Source organism: Aristolochia californica, unplaced genomic scaffold (genome assembly GCF_029961685.1).
Source record: "Aristolochia californica isolate CCGP_79_NKW_82.1479 unplaced genomic scaffold, dmAriCali1.0.hap1 SCAF_1, whole genome shotgun sequence".
In the NCBI taxonomy this organism is placed as follows: Eukaryota; Viridiplantae; Streptophyta; class Magnoliopsida; order Piperales; family Aristolochiaceae; genus Aristolochia; species Aristolochia californica.
The window spans coordinates 60,323,011-60,335,589 of NW_027181770.1; the positions used below are offsets into that span (position 1 = coordinate 60,323,011).

At 37.5% G+C, this 12,579-nt stretch overlaps 1 protein-coding gene and 1 long non-coding RNA gene across 4 annotated transcripts; both read left to right on the forward strand.

The window, feature by feature from the left end:
- The first annotated feature begins 259 nt into the window (after positions 1-259).
- LOC137933870 (cytochrome P450 71A1-like) lies at positions 260-1,380 on the forward strand. Its single transcript, XM_068778360.1, has 2 exons — positions 260-662; positions 761-1,380. Exons 1-2 carry the CDS (start codon positions 306-308, stop codon positions 1,367-1,369), a joined length of 966 nt encoding a protein of 321 aa, XP_068634461.1. The 5' UTR covers positions 260-305; the 3' UTR covers positions 1,370-1,380.
- Positions 1,381-2,509: 1,129 nt separating this feature from the next.
- LOC137934650 (uncharacterized) lies at positions 2,510-5,577 on the forward strand. Of its 3 annotated transcripts, XR_011109244.1 has the most exons (4): positions 2,510-3,166; positions 3,787-3,943; positions 4,310-4,394; positions 4,553-5,577. It is a non-coding gene; the product is annotated as an uncharacterized lncRNA (long non-coding RNA). The 3 variants fall into 3 exon arrangements; XR_011109216.1 differs by lacking the exon at positions 2,510-3,166 and having other exon boundaries at positions 3,182-3,943; XR_011109246.1 differs by lacking the exons at positions 3,787-3,943; positions 4,310-4,394 and having other exon boundaries at positions 5,187-5,577.
- Positions 5,578-12,579: the final 7,002 nt, after the last annotated feature.

The window sequence follows — 12,579 nt, forward strand, 5'->3', positions numbered from 1 at the left end:
GATTTCCCACAGTAGTTGCTTCATCTGCCCGCATGGCCAGAGAGGTGATGAAGTCCCATGATCTTGAATTCTGCGACAGGTCTAATGATTCACCAGAGAAGACCCTCACTTACAATTATTGCGACATTGCTTATACATCCCATGGCCGCCACTGGAGGGAACTGCGGAAGGTCTGCGTCCATGAGCTTTTGGGCTCGAGCAAAGTGCGATCGTTCCAGTTTTTGTGGAACGAATTGGTTGGCAGAATGATCAGCTCCATATCTGGGTCTTCTTCTTCGGTAAAAGCCGTGAATTTGACTGCGATAATGACGGCTTTCACGAATGATTTGTTGTGTAGAGCTGCTTTTGGCGACAGATTCAGATGGCAAGACGAAAAAGAGAAGAGAAGATTTTACCGAGCTTTGCATGAGGCTCAGATGCTCCTGGGTGCGTTCTTTTTTTCGGACGTGCAGCCATGGCTGGGGTGGATTGATTCCGTCACTGGACTTCGAGGCCGGTTGCGGAAGAACTTTATTGACATGGATTATTTCTTTGAAGAAGTCATAACCGAGCACCTTGATCCCATGAGAACCAAACCGAACCATGAGGATTTCATCGATGTGTTGCTGAGAAGCGTGAAAGAACTCGATCTGACCAGGGATCATGTCAAGGGAGTTCTCATGGTAAAATTAACTTGTGTTCTTTTTCCCAAAAACGTATAAACTCTTTAATCAGGTTCATGGTCAGTGAGATTTAATTCAGATTCATCAATCTTTTCTAGGATCTTCTGATTGGTGGGACGGATTCAAGTGCCAGTGTGGTGGAATGGGCAATGGCAGAATTGATAAGAAAACCTTCTACCATGAAGAAGGTGCAGGAGGAAATCCGCAGAGTCGTTGGAAACGAAGGGAAGGTAGAAGAAACCCATCTCACCCACCTTCAATACCTTCGTTTCGTAGTGAAGGAGACGCTGAGACTACACCCACCAACGCCATATCTGATCCCTCGAGAAAACAAGCAGCACTGTCGAATTAATGGCTACGACATCTTCCCAAAAACCAGAGTGATCATCAACGCATTAGCAGTCGCTTTGGATCCCGACTCCTGGGAGAACCCAGACGAATTCCAGCCGGAAAGATTCAAGAACGTGGATATCGATTACACGGGGCAAGATTTCCAGTTTTTACCTTTCGGTGCAGGTCGCAGAGGGTGCCCAGGGGTGATTTTCGGCGTAATGACTGTGGAGCTTGCTCTGGCAAACCTTCTGTACAGCTTTGACTGGGAGTTGCCTGGTGGGATGGAGGAGTTGAGCATGGAGGAACTCTATATCTCAGTGGTGCAGAGAAAGAATCCTCTGCATCTCGTCCCTGTCAAGTTTACTGTTCATTGATAGGATAGCTAATTTACAGATGTCTCGATTAAAATAATTTGCTTTTAAGATGGTTTTATTTGAGAATATGCTTGTAGCTGAATCAACTGATTCTTTTAAGTAAGCTTAATACAGACATAATTTGGATTGTACACTTGCCTTAAATTGGGTTTTCTTCTTTGTACCAAATTCCCTCTTCTTCTAGTAAGTCAAGATTCTTAAAATTTGCTTGGGAGAGTTGGGAACATGATTAGCAAATAAGAAACATAAACTTTTTTTTTAAATAGAACAAACTAAATTGATGAATGATCATCAACACTTAAAACACTTGAATTGGATTCAAATGTAAGAATCTACAAACACATTTGCTGCTCGACCTGGCCGCTATTCTCCTCCCTCTCTCTCTCTCGCTCGACCTCTCGCCACTACTCAGTCTTGCCCTCGACCTGGCCACTACTCTCCTCTCTCTCTCTCTCTCTCTTGCCCGACCTCTGGCCACTACTCAATCTTACCCTCGACCTCACCTTTGCTCCCCTCCCTCTCGTTTAACCTCTAGTTGTTGCTTAGCCTCACCCTCTCTCGCTGCCCACTCTCTCAAAATCGAACCATGAATAATTTTATTTTTTTAAATTATTTTATTAATTTATATTACACTAAAATCTATCTTATTTTATTAATAAAATACTCTATTTATTTATTTATTTATTTGTTACTATTAGTACTATATTAAATTAATAACTTATGAATGGTAATTAAGATATTGTAAAAATAAGAATTTGATAAGTATCTAGATATTATAAAAGTAAACATTTTTGTTTAAGCATTTTATATTTATAATTAAAATCTATATTATTTTATTAATAAAACACCTATTTATTATTTTAATTATGTTTGTTTAAGTATATTATTTGTCATATTTAATTAAATTAATATTTATTTTAAAAATTGAAATTATTTAGCTTATTTTGTTAATTAAAAATTAAATACAACTATCTTCTAAAGTTAGGAATATTTCATGAATAAGCTCGTTCTTTTGTTTCCACTACAGTTTTTACATTGTGCGCACTAAGACAAGAATGTAATTTTCACTGTACTTGCCATTGATCACACTAATACCAAAACGTAATTCACTTTCATTTTAAACTCAAGGTTTGGGGATCGTAACGTATCGGGTCCTGAATTTGTCCTCTGGTTACCAGAAATCCAACAATGGCGGACAACATGGGCGACGGAACCGCCGTTCTCCACCTAACAGTCCTCTCAGCTCAAGCCCTCAAAGACTTCAACTTCCTGGGCAAGACCAAGACCGCTGCCGTGGCTTGGGTTGATCCCCGCCACCGGAAGTCCACCAAAACCCTGCACATTTCAGGCCGAAACCCCATCTGGAATCAGACCCTCTTGTTCCCTTTGTCTGAACCAACTCTTCGAGACCCCAGTTCCCGAATAACTGTCGAGGTCCTCTGTTCCTCGAACAGTATAGTGGGGTCTGCTTCCCTGCCTCTCAGCGCCGTACAAAATGATGGTGAGATTTTCACGGTTCAACTCCAGAAATCCCGCTCGGCTAGGCCTCGAGGGTGGCTGACTATATCGACTCGCATTGCGTGGAATTGCGTTATCGGAGTACCTGTGGGCGGAGGACGATTGACGCCTGAGTTCGTTCCACCTACTCCAACGGCGCCACCATTGCCAGACCCAGCTCCGCTGCTGAGGGAGAATAGTACAAGGAATTTCTTGATCGGACTGATTAGCGGTGCTGTTGCTGCTCTTATTGTGGGATCTCAAGTTGTATGACTATGATGGGTTCAATCCAATTTTCAGGTGCTTCCAATTCATTTCTGTTTTGTGGGCAATTTTACTTTATTGTTGAAATCGAAAAGCTTTGTCAGTTTTTCTTCTGGTAAATATTTCTTCCGCAGATTCATTTCTAATCTGAGACTAATACTATTATCTTAACTCAAGAGCCAGCAAGCAGAAGAGAGATTGACTGGATTCTATTTCCTAGTTAATCTTTACGAAGCGTAAGACAAAACTAACAGGGAAACGAAGCTCATTGTCTGATTCCATGTTTGAATTGAATGTTGTTCTTTCTGTAAACAAATAAATGGGATCGATGACAAAAATCCATTGAAAATGTTTCTTCTTGCGTTCGAAGTGCTGGTGAAAGATGAAAAGCGGATTCCAAATGACCCCTAAGTTAATTAGTAGTGATAGTTCTTTGTAGGTTATGGCCTGAGTTCTTCCATTCATTTCCTTCTTTTTGGATATTCCATGTTTCTTCAAATATTTTACTAAAGCTAAAGTTATTGAGTGCATATTCATCCTTGACCATAACTGTGTTCTTCCCAACATCTAGTGAAGTCATCTCTCAGGTATGACATTTTGGGTGATGTTCAGTTGTCTGCTTTCCTTCTCATTTTCACTTTGGTGTACCTGAACAGATTACAAGATTCGTCAAAAACTTTATTAAGAGAGTTTTCCTTCACCGGCATAAGTTGATCTTGGTCTTTTATGTAAAGTCTAAGCATTTGCTATATCATTTTGGGTAATGGATGCGCTTCAAGTGGACAGAGTAGGCAGCGACCACCATACGGTAATGTAAGCTCTCATTAGTTTTTGGAAAGGAAAGGTCACGTCTTGCTTATCATCTTCCAGTGATTAGCAGATAGAATTTCTCCCAGTGTTTGTATTACAAAATATCCACCCGGATAGTCTGAAAGTAATGTAAGCGGCTTGAATCTTTGGTACCTGAAAAGCAACCAAGGATAGGAGTGGACTCTATAGTGTCTGAGTTGATCAAGCAAATAACATTCCTAAGACTCTCCCCCCTCCCACCAAGTTCATTGGTGCTGATGGTGATGATATAATCATTTTTCATTCCAGTCGGTTCCTTATTACTGTTTGGAGTATATTTTTACATATAGGAGGCAGACTTGCTGAAACAGAAAATTTTGTTGCCACTAGGACAATACTCTGGTAGGATAGATTCAATTTGGGTAAATGGGTTTGGGGTCTCCATTCAGTGAACCAATCGGAAGGCTCAACAAAGGTACTCTCTTTTTCTGTTTCAGCATACTTCAACCCTATATAATACTCTTTAAGAAAAAGCTTTGATTAGTTTATATGTTGAATGCTATGGGTATAGTTGTTCTGAGAGCTTGTAGGCCAGTTTCAATTGACACAAGTGATGGAAATACTGTGCAACAGGTCAAAGTGGGAGCCATCCTTGTTCACTCACTTACAAAATGGATATAGGGCACAAAAGACGGAAATCTCTTAAGTGTTTAATAGAAACAAGATCCGCCCTTCAGAAATCCAACTTCTCACGTTTCAAGGATTCATCTTGTCTTCAATACATCATCTTTTCTCAATCAAAAGTGAAAGAACAGATGGGAATGCTCCTTTCCAACTTCACTTATCATATGAAACAATCATGCAAAAGAGCTATTTTTTGGGAACAAATCAGCTCAAGCTCGAAAGCTTCATCTAAAGTTGGGCTGGTTTTGCAGGCTTAGAGATGTTTCTTTGCTCTCTCTCACTTTCTTGCATTACACGGGAAGTAGAAACATGAATTCTCATCACCACAATTATATTAGTCTTATCCTGATTATATTAGGTTCACCTATTTCAGTTCTACTTCATTCTGTACTATAGTTTACTGCTTGCATCGCTTTGGCAGCCTTCTTCAAGCATTTCCTCATTTCTTCCCTATGTCAATAAACACAAGTAATTGATTGTTGTTTTCCTTTTAAATTTTATTGTTATTGCTTCAATATTCATGTGATTGCTCCTAACTGAACTGTTACTGGTCAAAGAAACCTGATGTAATTCTTGTCTGCAGGATATTATTCTCCTCTGTGCAAAAGCTTTTCCATCTCATTGTGTCATTCGATTCCTTTGTTCTTTGTAGTTGAAGCTGCTTCGTGATACTTTTCCCTCGTTCTGACGATGAGCACCGTGCATATACATCTGAAGTTTCATCTTCCTGGTGTATCTGTGGAACTAAGAGGATGCTCTTGAGTAAAAACAAAAAGCTAAAAACGACGGTCTCGATTTGTTTCAAGGAATGGTGGAAAATTCGAAATGGCTGAAGAGACCAGAATTTTCATTTTCATGTGAATATCCTGAGCTTTCAGTTTTGTTTTTTCTTAAATTTTTTAAGAGTAATTGTGATGTTAGACTCTACCCAATTTGATGTGTAGATTGGCTTCAAGCCATTGTTATCAGACGGCCATGGAATCTCCACTTCTGCAAGAAACTAACAGTTACACATAGAAATCCCAATGTTGCAAGGCAGAGCTTTGAAGGACCTTTGTTGTCCCTTTGGGGAACATGAATACATCATGGTTGTTAAAAAGATGTAGATTTATAAGTTCATGAAGTGGTTCATATGTTCATATAAGGGGAAGAATAGAAAATTGAACAAACTTTTTATCTTTTTTTTTTCTGGAAAACTCCAACAGGGGACTCCTTAATGCGTTGGTGTGGCTACTAATAAATCTGTCTTATAAGGCATCATAAGTCTGATAGATATATGGCCAGCTGACTTCCCGAGTTTGATGTATCATTATAATCCCAATTTCCCATTTTTTTGCTGCAACTAAGTCTTCCTTCAATTTTTTTTCCTCCTTTTTGATCTCTGTGATTTGTATTTTAAACTATTACAGATATTCTTACTTGAAGCCAGACACCAAAATGATGCCATTTTACTAATCGATTTTATTTATGCCATTGACAAAAAAAATATTTATCTTACTCTCTTCACTATCTTAAAATTCGATATGCATAGTGTATCATATCATATCATCTTTGTCTAGGGTTTTATAAGAGACACTCCTGGCTTAAATATATGGTTTCGAGTCTCAATACCTCTAAAATCCAAGACATGTAGATTTATTACCAATATATTGGTAGGGAAGGGTCTATCTTCTTTAATTAAGTGTAGGGAAGAAGTGAATTTTGGAGGTAAGGCTGCTGAAAAAAAAAAGGTAAGGATAATTGTAAAGAAGAAGAGGGAGTAAAAAGAGGAAGATTAAGGGAAGAAGTGGGAAGGAGGAGAAGAGCCTTTGGGTTAAGAGGAGAAAAGAAGAAAAGAAAGAATTGAAGTTAAGGGATGAATGAAAAGACAAAGGAGAGAGAGAGAGAGAGAGAGAGAGAAAGAGAGGAGAACACGGATTTTTTAGGAGAAGGAGAGAGAAAAGCATCAAATTAAATCAGACTAGGACTCTTAAGGACATGTTAGTGCCTTTTCTAGGAAATGTTGGAAAAACATTTCTATACTGAGCTTTTCATATTACATATTATATATTGACGGAAATATATTTGAGCTTACTTTCCAAGGAAAAATGATTTTTTGCAATCGGAGTTATCTACAAAGATAAATAGATATTTGAAGCATCAAAGGTCAGATTGTAAAAGAGGTTCGTGCAGCAGCAGAAAACTTTAACATCTGAGTTATTTTATTGTATCAAGAACGTGACTTTATACTGAGAATTATATATCAAAAGAAATATCTGTACGTCTATTTTCTTACCTATTCAACCAATTCTCGATCTAAGTTTTTTATATGGAGATATTGATATTGGAAAAGTCAATGGTTATGTCGAAAAAAAGGGAAATAGTACTTAGTTTGGCAGAGACTATAATCTATCAAATTATATATCTCAATAGAAGTATATTTTATGAAGAAAATTTATACTTGGATGGAAGGTATTTAAGTCTAGTTTTAGAAGGAGAAAATTTCATGTCAATATGATCTATATTTAAGGATATATTTGCATTGGAAGAATCAAAGGTCATAGTAGTATCCTATTGCATTGAAAAATCCGAATTTAAGCTAATTGTTTTACATCACTTTTTGAGTTGTTGTTATTGATCAACTACATCAGGAAAATATCTCACTTACCCCTTTTTTGGTTACTACATCTATATTATTTGGTTGAAGCTGGGAACATTGCTATTACCTACCAGCTTGAGGGGGAGAAGTACAAGAAGTACAAAAAAGAGGTATTTTATTCTATATGTTGTGGTAAGTTTTATGTGACCAAAAAATTCAAGAAAGGGGGGAGAACAAAATATGAAGATTTTGCATCTAAGAAGAAATTTTTGCAACAAAGAAAATTGAAGACCAAGAATCCTAACTCGCAATAATAATTGTAGTAATTATTGGTGATATCTGACTCGGCTTGACTCGATTCTATTTTTCTGATTGGATTACTATTTTGAGGTCTATTTCAGCTGCAGCTATTGTATATCTTTGGATGAGACATTATTATTGAAAAAGTGGTGACTTCAGCATCCTATCTTCTTGGTTATATGACAACCTTATTTGACTATCACATACTTCTTTGGGCCAAACTCTTCCGTGTTGCTTCAGTTGTGAGTTTAAGTCCATCATGGTTGGGTGTTTTAAGTCCATTGAGACTTATATATACATACTCGTGGATCTTTTATCGTTGTCTTGTGAATGACAAGCATTACCCACTTATCATGTCTTTTATCGCCATCTTGTGAATGACAAGCATTACCCACTTATCACATCTTTTATCGCCGTCTTGTAAATGACAGACATTTATCACCCATTTCTACCTGTGAGAGTTGGTACCCGGGTTAGGACACCATGATGGAAGAGCTTATTACTACATATATGTTATCCCCCTTAATTGGCATTTATTACTCTTACCACTTAAGAGTCATTGTCCTATGGAGGGACACGGTGATGGAGGAGTTTTTATTACACTTCTAAGCACTACGTATAGACCCAACTACATGCAAAAGATAGGAGTGTCACTACCTGAGAATGATAGGAGTATGTCATACATCTAGCATGGGTTATGATTAGAGTATGGAGAGATGTCATACGGCTTGGAGTGATTTTACTCTCACTTATCTTATGCCAGCTCAACCTCATGGAAGAGAGCACCAGTGTGAGGGGGAGTGTTGAAAGATATGGAGGTTTGCCATTTTATACGAGAAGATTTTATACATCATTTGCAGCAAGTTGGGAGTTCATGATGTTCTCTCACCCCTAGCTTGAGGGGGAGTGTTGAAAGATGGGCCCGAGCCCACACGACCAAGGAAGGCCCACATATCTAAGTGTGTTGGAAGATTGGCCCAAACCTATAAGACCAAGTAAGACCCACATATCCAAGAGTGTTGGAAGATGGGCCCTAGCCCATAAGATATGGGACCCACCATGTTCACGTGAGGTGGCATAAGAAGTTTAATAGAACCACAATTATTATGGAAGTAAGTCTCATAGAGGAATTTTAATTTAAAGGTGTTTTAGTCATGTCATTCTTCTATTTATATTGGGTTATTTAATTATTCTATGACTTATCTTTAAGTGTTAGAGTTTCGGTGTAATTAGAACAAAGGTAGTTTAATTGTAGTTGGACTCTACTACTTTCCTCTATTATAAATAGAAGTTCATGTACTCTGATTATTTGAAATCAATGATGTATTTCTCTTTTCCATAAATTCAACATTTTCCAAGCCCTTCAAAACATTCTTTAACCAAGTAATTTCGCGACATGTAGTAGCCATAAAATGATACTCTGCCTCGGCAGTTGATCTAGCCATCGTTATTTGCTTCTTTGTTTTCCAAGAAATAGGTGATTGTCCAAGAAATATACAATACCATGTTACTGACTTTCTTGTGTCCCTGTAGCGAACCCAATCTGCGTCACAAAATACATTTAATTGGAGTATACTTGTGGAAGATAATAGAATACCCTGTGGAATGTGCTGCTTCAAGGTGTGGTAGATGTGATTTTTTCATAAATTGGGTTAGAACATGGAATGCGTAGAGTAAATCTGGTCTAGTAATTGTCAAGTCGATCAATCTTCCCATATTATGTCCCTGCAGCGAGCCCAATCTACGTCACAAAATACATTTAATTGGAGTGTACTTGTGGAAGATAATAGAATACTCTTTGGACTCTATGTGCTGCGTCAAAGTGTGGTATACGTGATTTTTTCATAAATTGGATTAGAACATGGACGACGTAGACTAGATTTGGTCTAGTAATTGTCAAGTAGATCAATCTTCCAATATGACGCCTATATGATGAAGGATCATGTAAGATTTCTCCATCAAATTGTGTAAGAACCAAGTTTTGCTCCATTGGGAACCTTGTAGGTGTCTCTTTTAGAAATCTAGCATTTTCTAATATCTCCAAGGTAAAGTTCCTTTGGGAGAGGGAAATCCCCTTTGAAGACCTTGCTACTTCTATGTCCAAGAAGTATTTGAGCTAACCAAGATCAAGTTTAAACTGCTTGGATAATAATTATTTCACATCTTCAATTCGTTGCAGATTGGTACTTGCCAAAACCATGTCATCAACATACACAAGTATTGCTACAAAACTTCCCCTGAGGGATTGAACAAATAATGAATAATCTGCCTTTGGCTGATAAAACCCAACAGTCTTTAGGGTTGTGGAAAAGTTCAAAAACCATTGTCTAGAAGCTTGTTTCAAGTCGTATAATAACTTGTTAAGTTTGCACACTTGAGTCTTCCCCTCGTCCAAAACCTAGAGGTAGGGACATGTAAATATCTTCATCAAAATCACCATGTAATAACACATTGTTGACGTCGAGTTAGTGCAGATGTCATCCTTGAATAGCAAAAACACTCAGTAGAACACGTACAGTAACCAACTTGGTAATTGGGGCAAATGTCTCTTAAGAATCGAGTCCTTTAACCTGGTTGTATCCTTTGGCGACTAAGTGGGTTTTGGAACTCTCGATGGTGCCATCAGATTTGAGCTTCACTTTGTATACCCATTTACATCCCATGGGTTTCTTACCAGTTGGAAGAGAGATGAGTGTCCATCTGTAGTTAGCTTGTAGTGCTTTAATTTTATCATGCATGGTTTGATGCCATTTAGGATCTCTCATGGCCTATAAGAAACTATTTGCCTCTTTGGTAATGGTTAATGAATTGGTAAAAGCTTTATGAGAGGTGGATAACTAGGCATAAGAAAGAACTTGAGAGAGTTCATAAGGTGTACCTGATGTTGTGACCATATTGGACGCAGATGATTGTTTAGGCTATGACGATAGGGTCGCTTCCACATGAAAATTTTGAAGGAAGCTTAGTCACTTAATTGGTCTGGTAGATAAGTGATTTGCAGGGGATGGCATGGGAGTGGGAGAAAGTTTGTGAGGGGAAAAAGCATTATCAACATTTACAATTTCATGACTTTCTGATTGAGTAGGGGTGTCCGATATAGGGTCATCATAAAAAGTAGATGTTATGGGAGGAGGAATCATGAGACTCTTATTTGAAGCGAAAATGTATTTAAGAGGGAACTATTTTTCAAATAAAGTAACTTCTTGGGAGATAAACACTCTATGTAGTTCAAGATCATATACTCTATATTTTTTTTTCTATAAGGGTACCCAAGAAAAATACAACGGATTGCACGCATATCAAATTAGGATGGCTTGTGGGCATGAGTGGAGGCAAAACATAAACATCCAAATACTCTTAAATATGAGTAATTGGGTATAATATTAAATAATTACTCATAAGGTGTTTTACCTTGTAATACTAAGGTAGGTTTCCTATTTATGAGATGAGCAGTAGTTAAAATGGCATCCCCCCAAAATCTTTTAAGAAGATGAGCTTGAAAAAACAAGTCTCGAGTCACGTTTAGCAGGTGTTGTTGTTTGCATTCTGCTACCCCGTTTTGTTATGAGGTATAAACAAAAGTTGTTTGGTGGACAATACCTTTGGACAAGTAGTAGGCCGCAAGAGTAAATTCAGAGTCATTATCATTACGCACAACTTTCACCTAAGAAGAAAATTGGGTTTCTACCATACTAATGGAATTAATTAGGTGAGTTTGAGTTTCAGATTTGTGGCGCATCAAATAAATCCATGTATATCTAGTAAAGTCATCAACTATGGTGATGAAATATTGGGCCCTAGAAATAGATGCAATTTAGTAACCTCTCATATATCAACATGCAACATTTCAAAAGATGATTTGTTAGGGATTTTACTAAAAGAAAATGGCAATCTTAGTTTGTTGAGCTCAGGGGCAAACTATACAATCGTTTGAACTACATGAGTTTTTATTAAAAAAAGGAAATGCGTTTGAACAATATGAGTTTTTATTTGAAGGATGCCTGAGACTTTGATGCCAAATGCCAGATGGAGAATCTACGGAATATTAAGATGATTTGTGTGGGTGATCAAGGTAGTAGAGATCATTCCATTCAATTCCCGTCCAAATCATATTCCCCTAGTGTATGTCCTATATGACACAAAAATGGGTAAGGAACATTGTGATGCAAAGAGAATGATAAACAAGTTTGCTTATAAAATTGAGGTTTAATTGAAAAATTGGGACACATAAAACATTATGAATAAACAAACTAGAAGAGAAAATTACTTGAACATGTGTAACATTGGCATGAGAACCATATGGTAATGCCACTGTTTTGTTTGTAACAACTCTCTAAGATATAAGCAATTCAGGACAACAAACAATAAGATCAGTTGCTTCACTATCGAGGATTCATGTGGCTTGCTTATTTTGAGAGGAGAAGTAAAGGGTTTTACCTAAAAATTTGTCATGGGTTGTGAGGAGTTACCCACATGATTTGCCATGGAAGACTTGTTATTACTGAACATTTGCAAGATTTGTTGGCATTGCTCCTGAGTAAAAGGGAAGGAGTTGGAGATGTTCTTCTTTTCTGTGTGCTTAGTTGATTCTGCATTCTTGAGTTTTCGACAAAAATCAACTGTGTGACCCTTCCATCCGCAATAAGTGCATTTCAAATATGCCCGATAATTTGCAACGTTGCGACCATCATTATTACATTTTGCACAAATGTAAGTACCACCTTTCTTGCATGAATTCATGATGGCAAAAGTTGTTGCCTCAGGTTGAACTATGTTCCTTTTATCGGATACATTTTTCTGTCGTTCATGCCTGAGCACGATGGAATAAACAGTGCCAATATTGGGCAAAGGGTTCATTGTCAATATCTGTCTATGTACTGTAGTAAAGGATTCACTTAATCCCATGAGAAACTTGATGGTTTTCTATGTTTCTCAATAGAATAATTCATCTTTCATAGTTCCACAACTACAGTGTGAGATAGGATAAAAGAGCATCTCTCTCATCCCACAATCTTTTGAATTTGGTGAAATAGGAGCTAACAAACATATTATATTATACGTAATATGTATCTCATTCTTAATATGAAATAATTGAATG

Excerpts from the sequence above, each read along its gene's own strand:
- LOC137933870 (XM_068778360.1), top strand. The coding sequence starts at position 306 with ATGACGGCTTTCACGAATGATTTGTTGTGTAGAGCTGCTTTTGGCGAC. Across the intron at positions 663-760 it reads ATGTCAAGGGAGTTCTCATG|GATCTTCTGATTGGTGGGAC; the intron begins GTAAAATTAACT and ends AATCTTTTCTAG.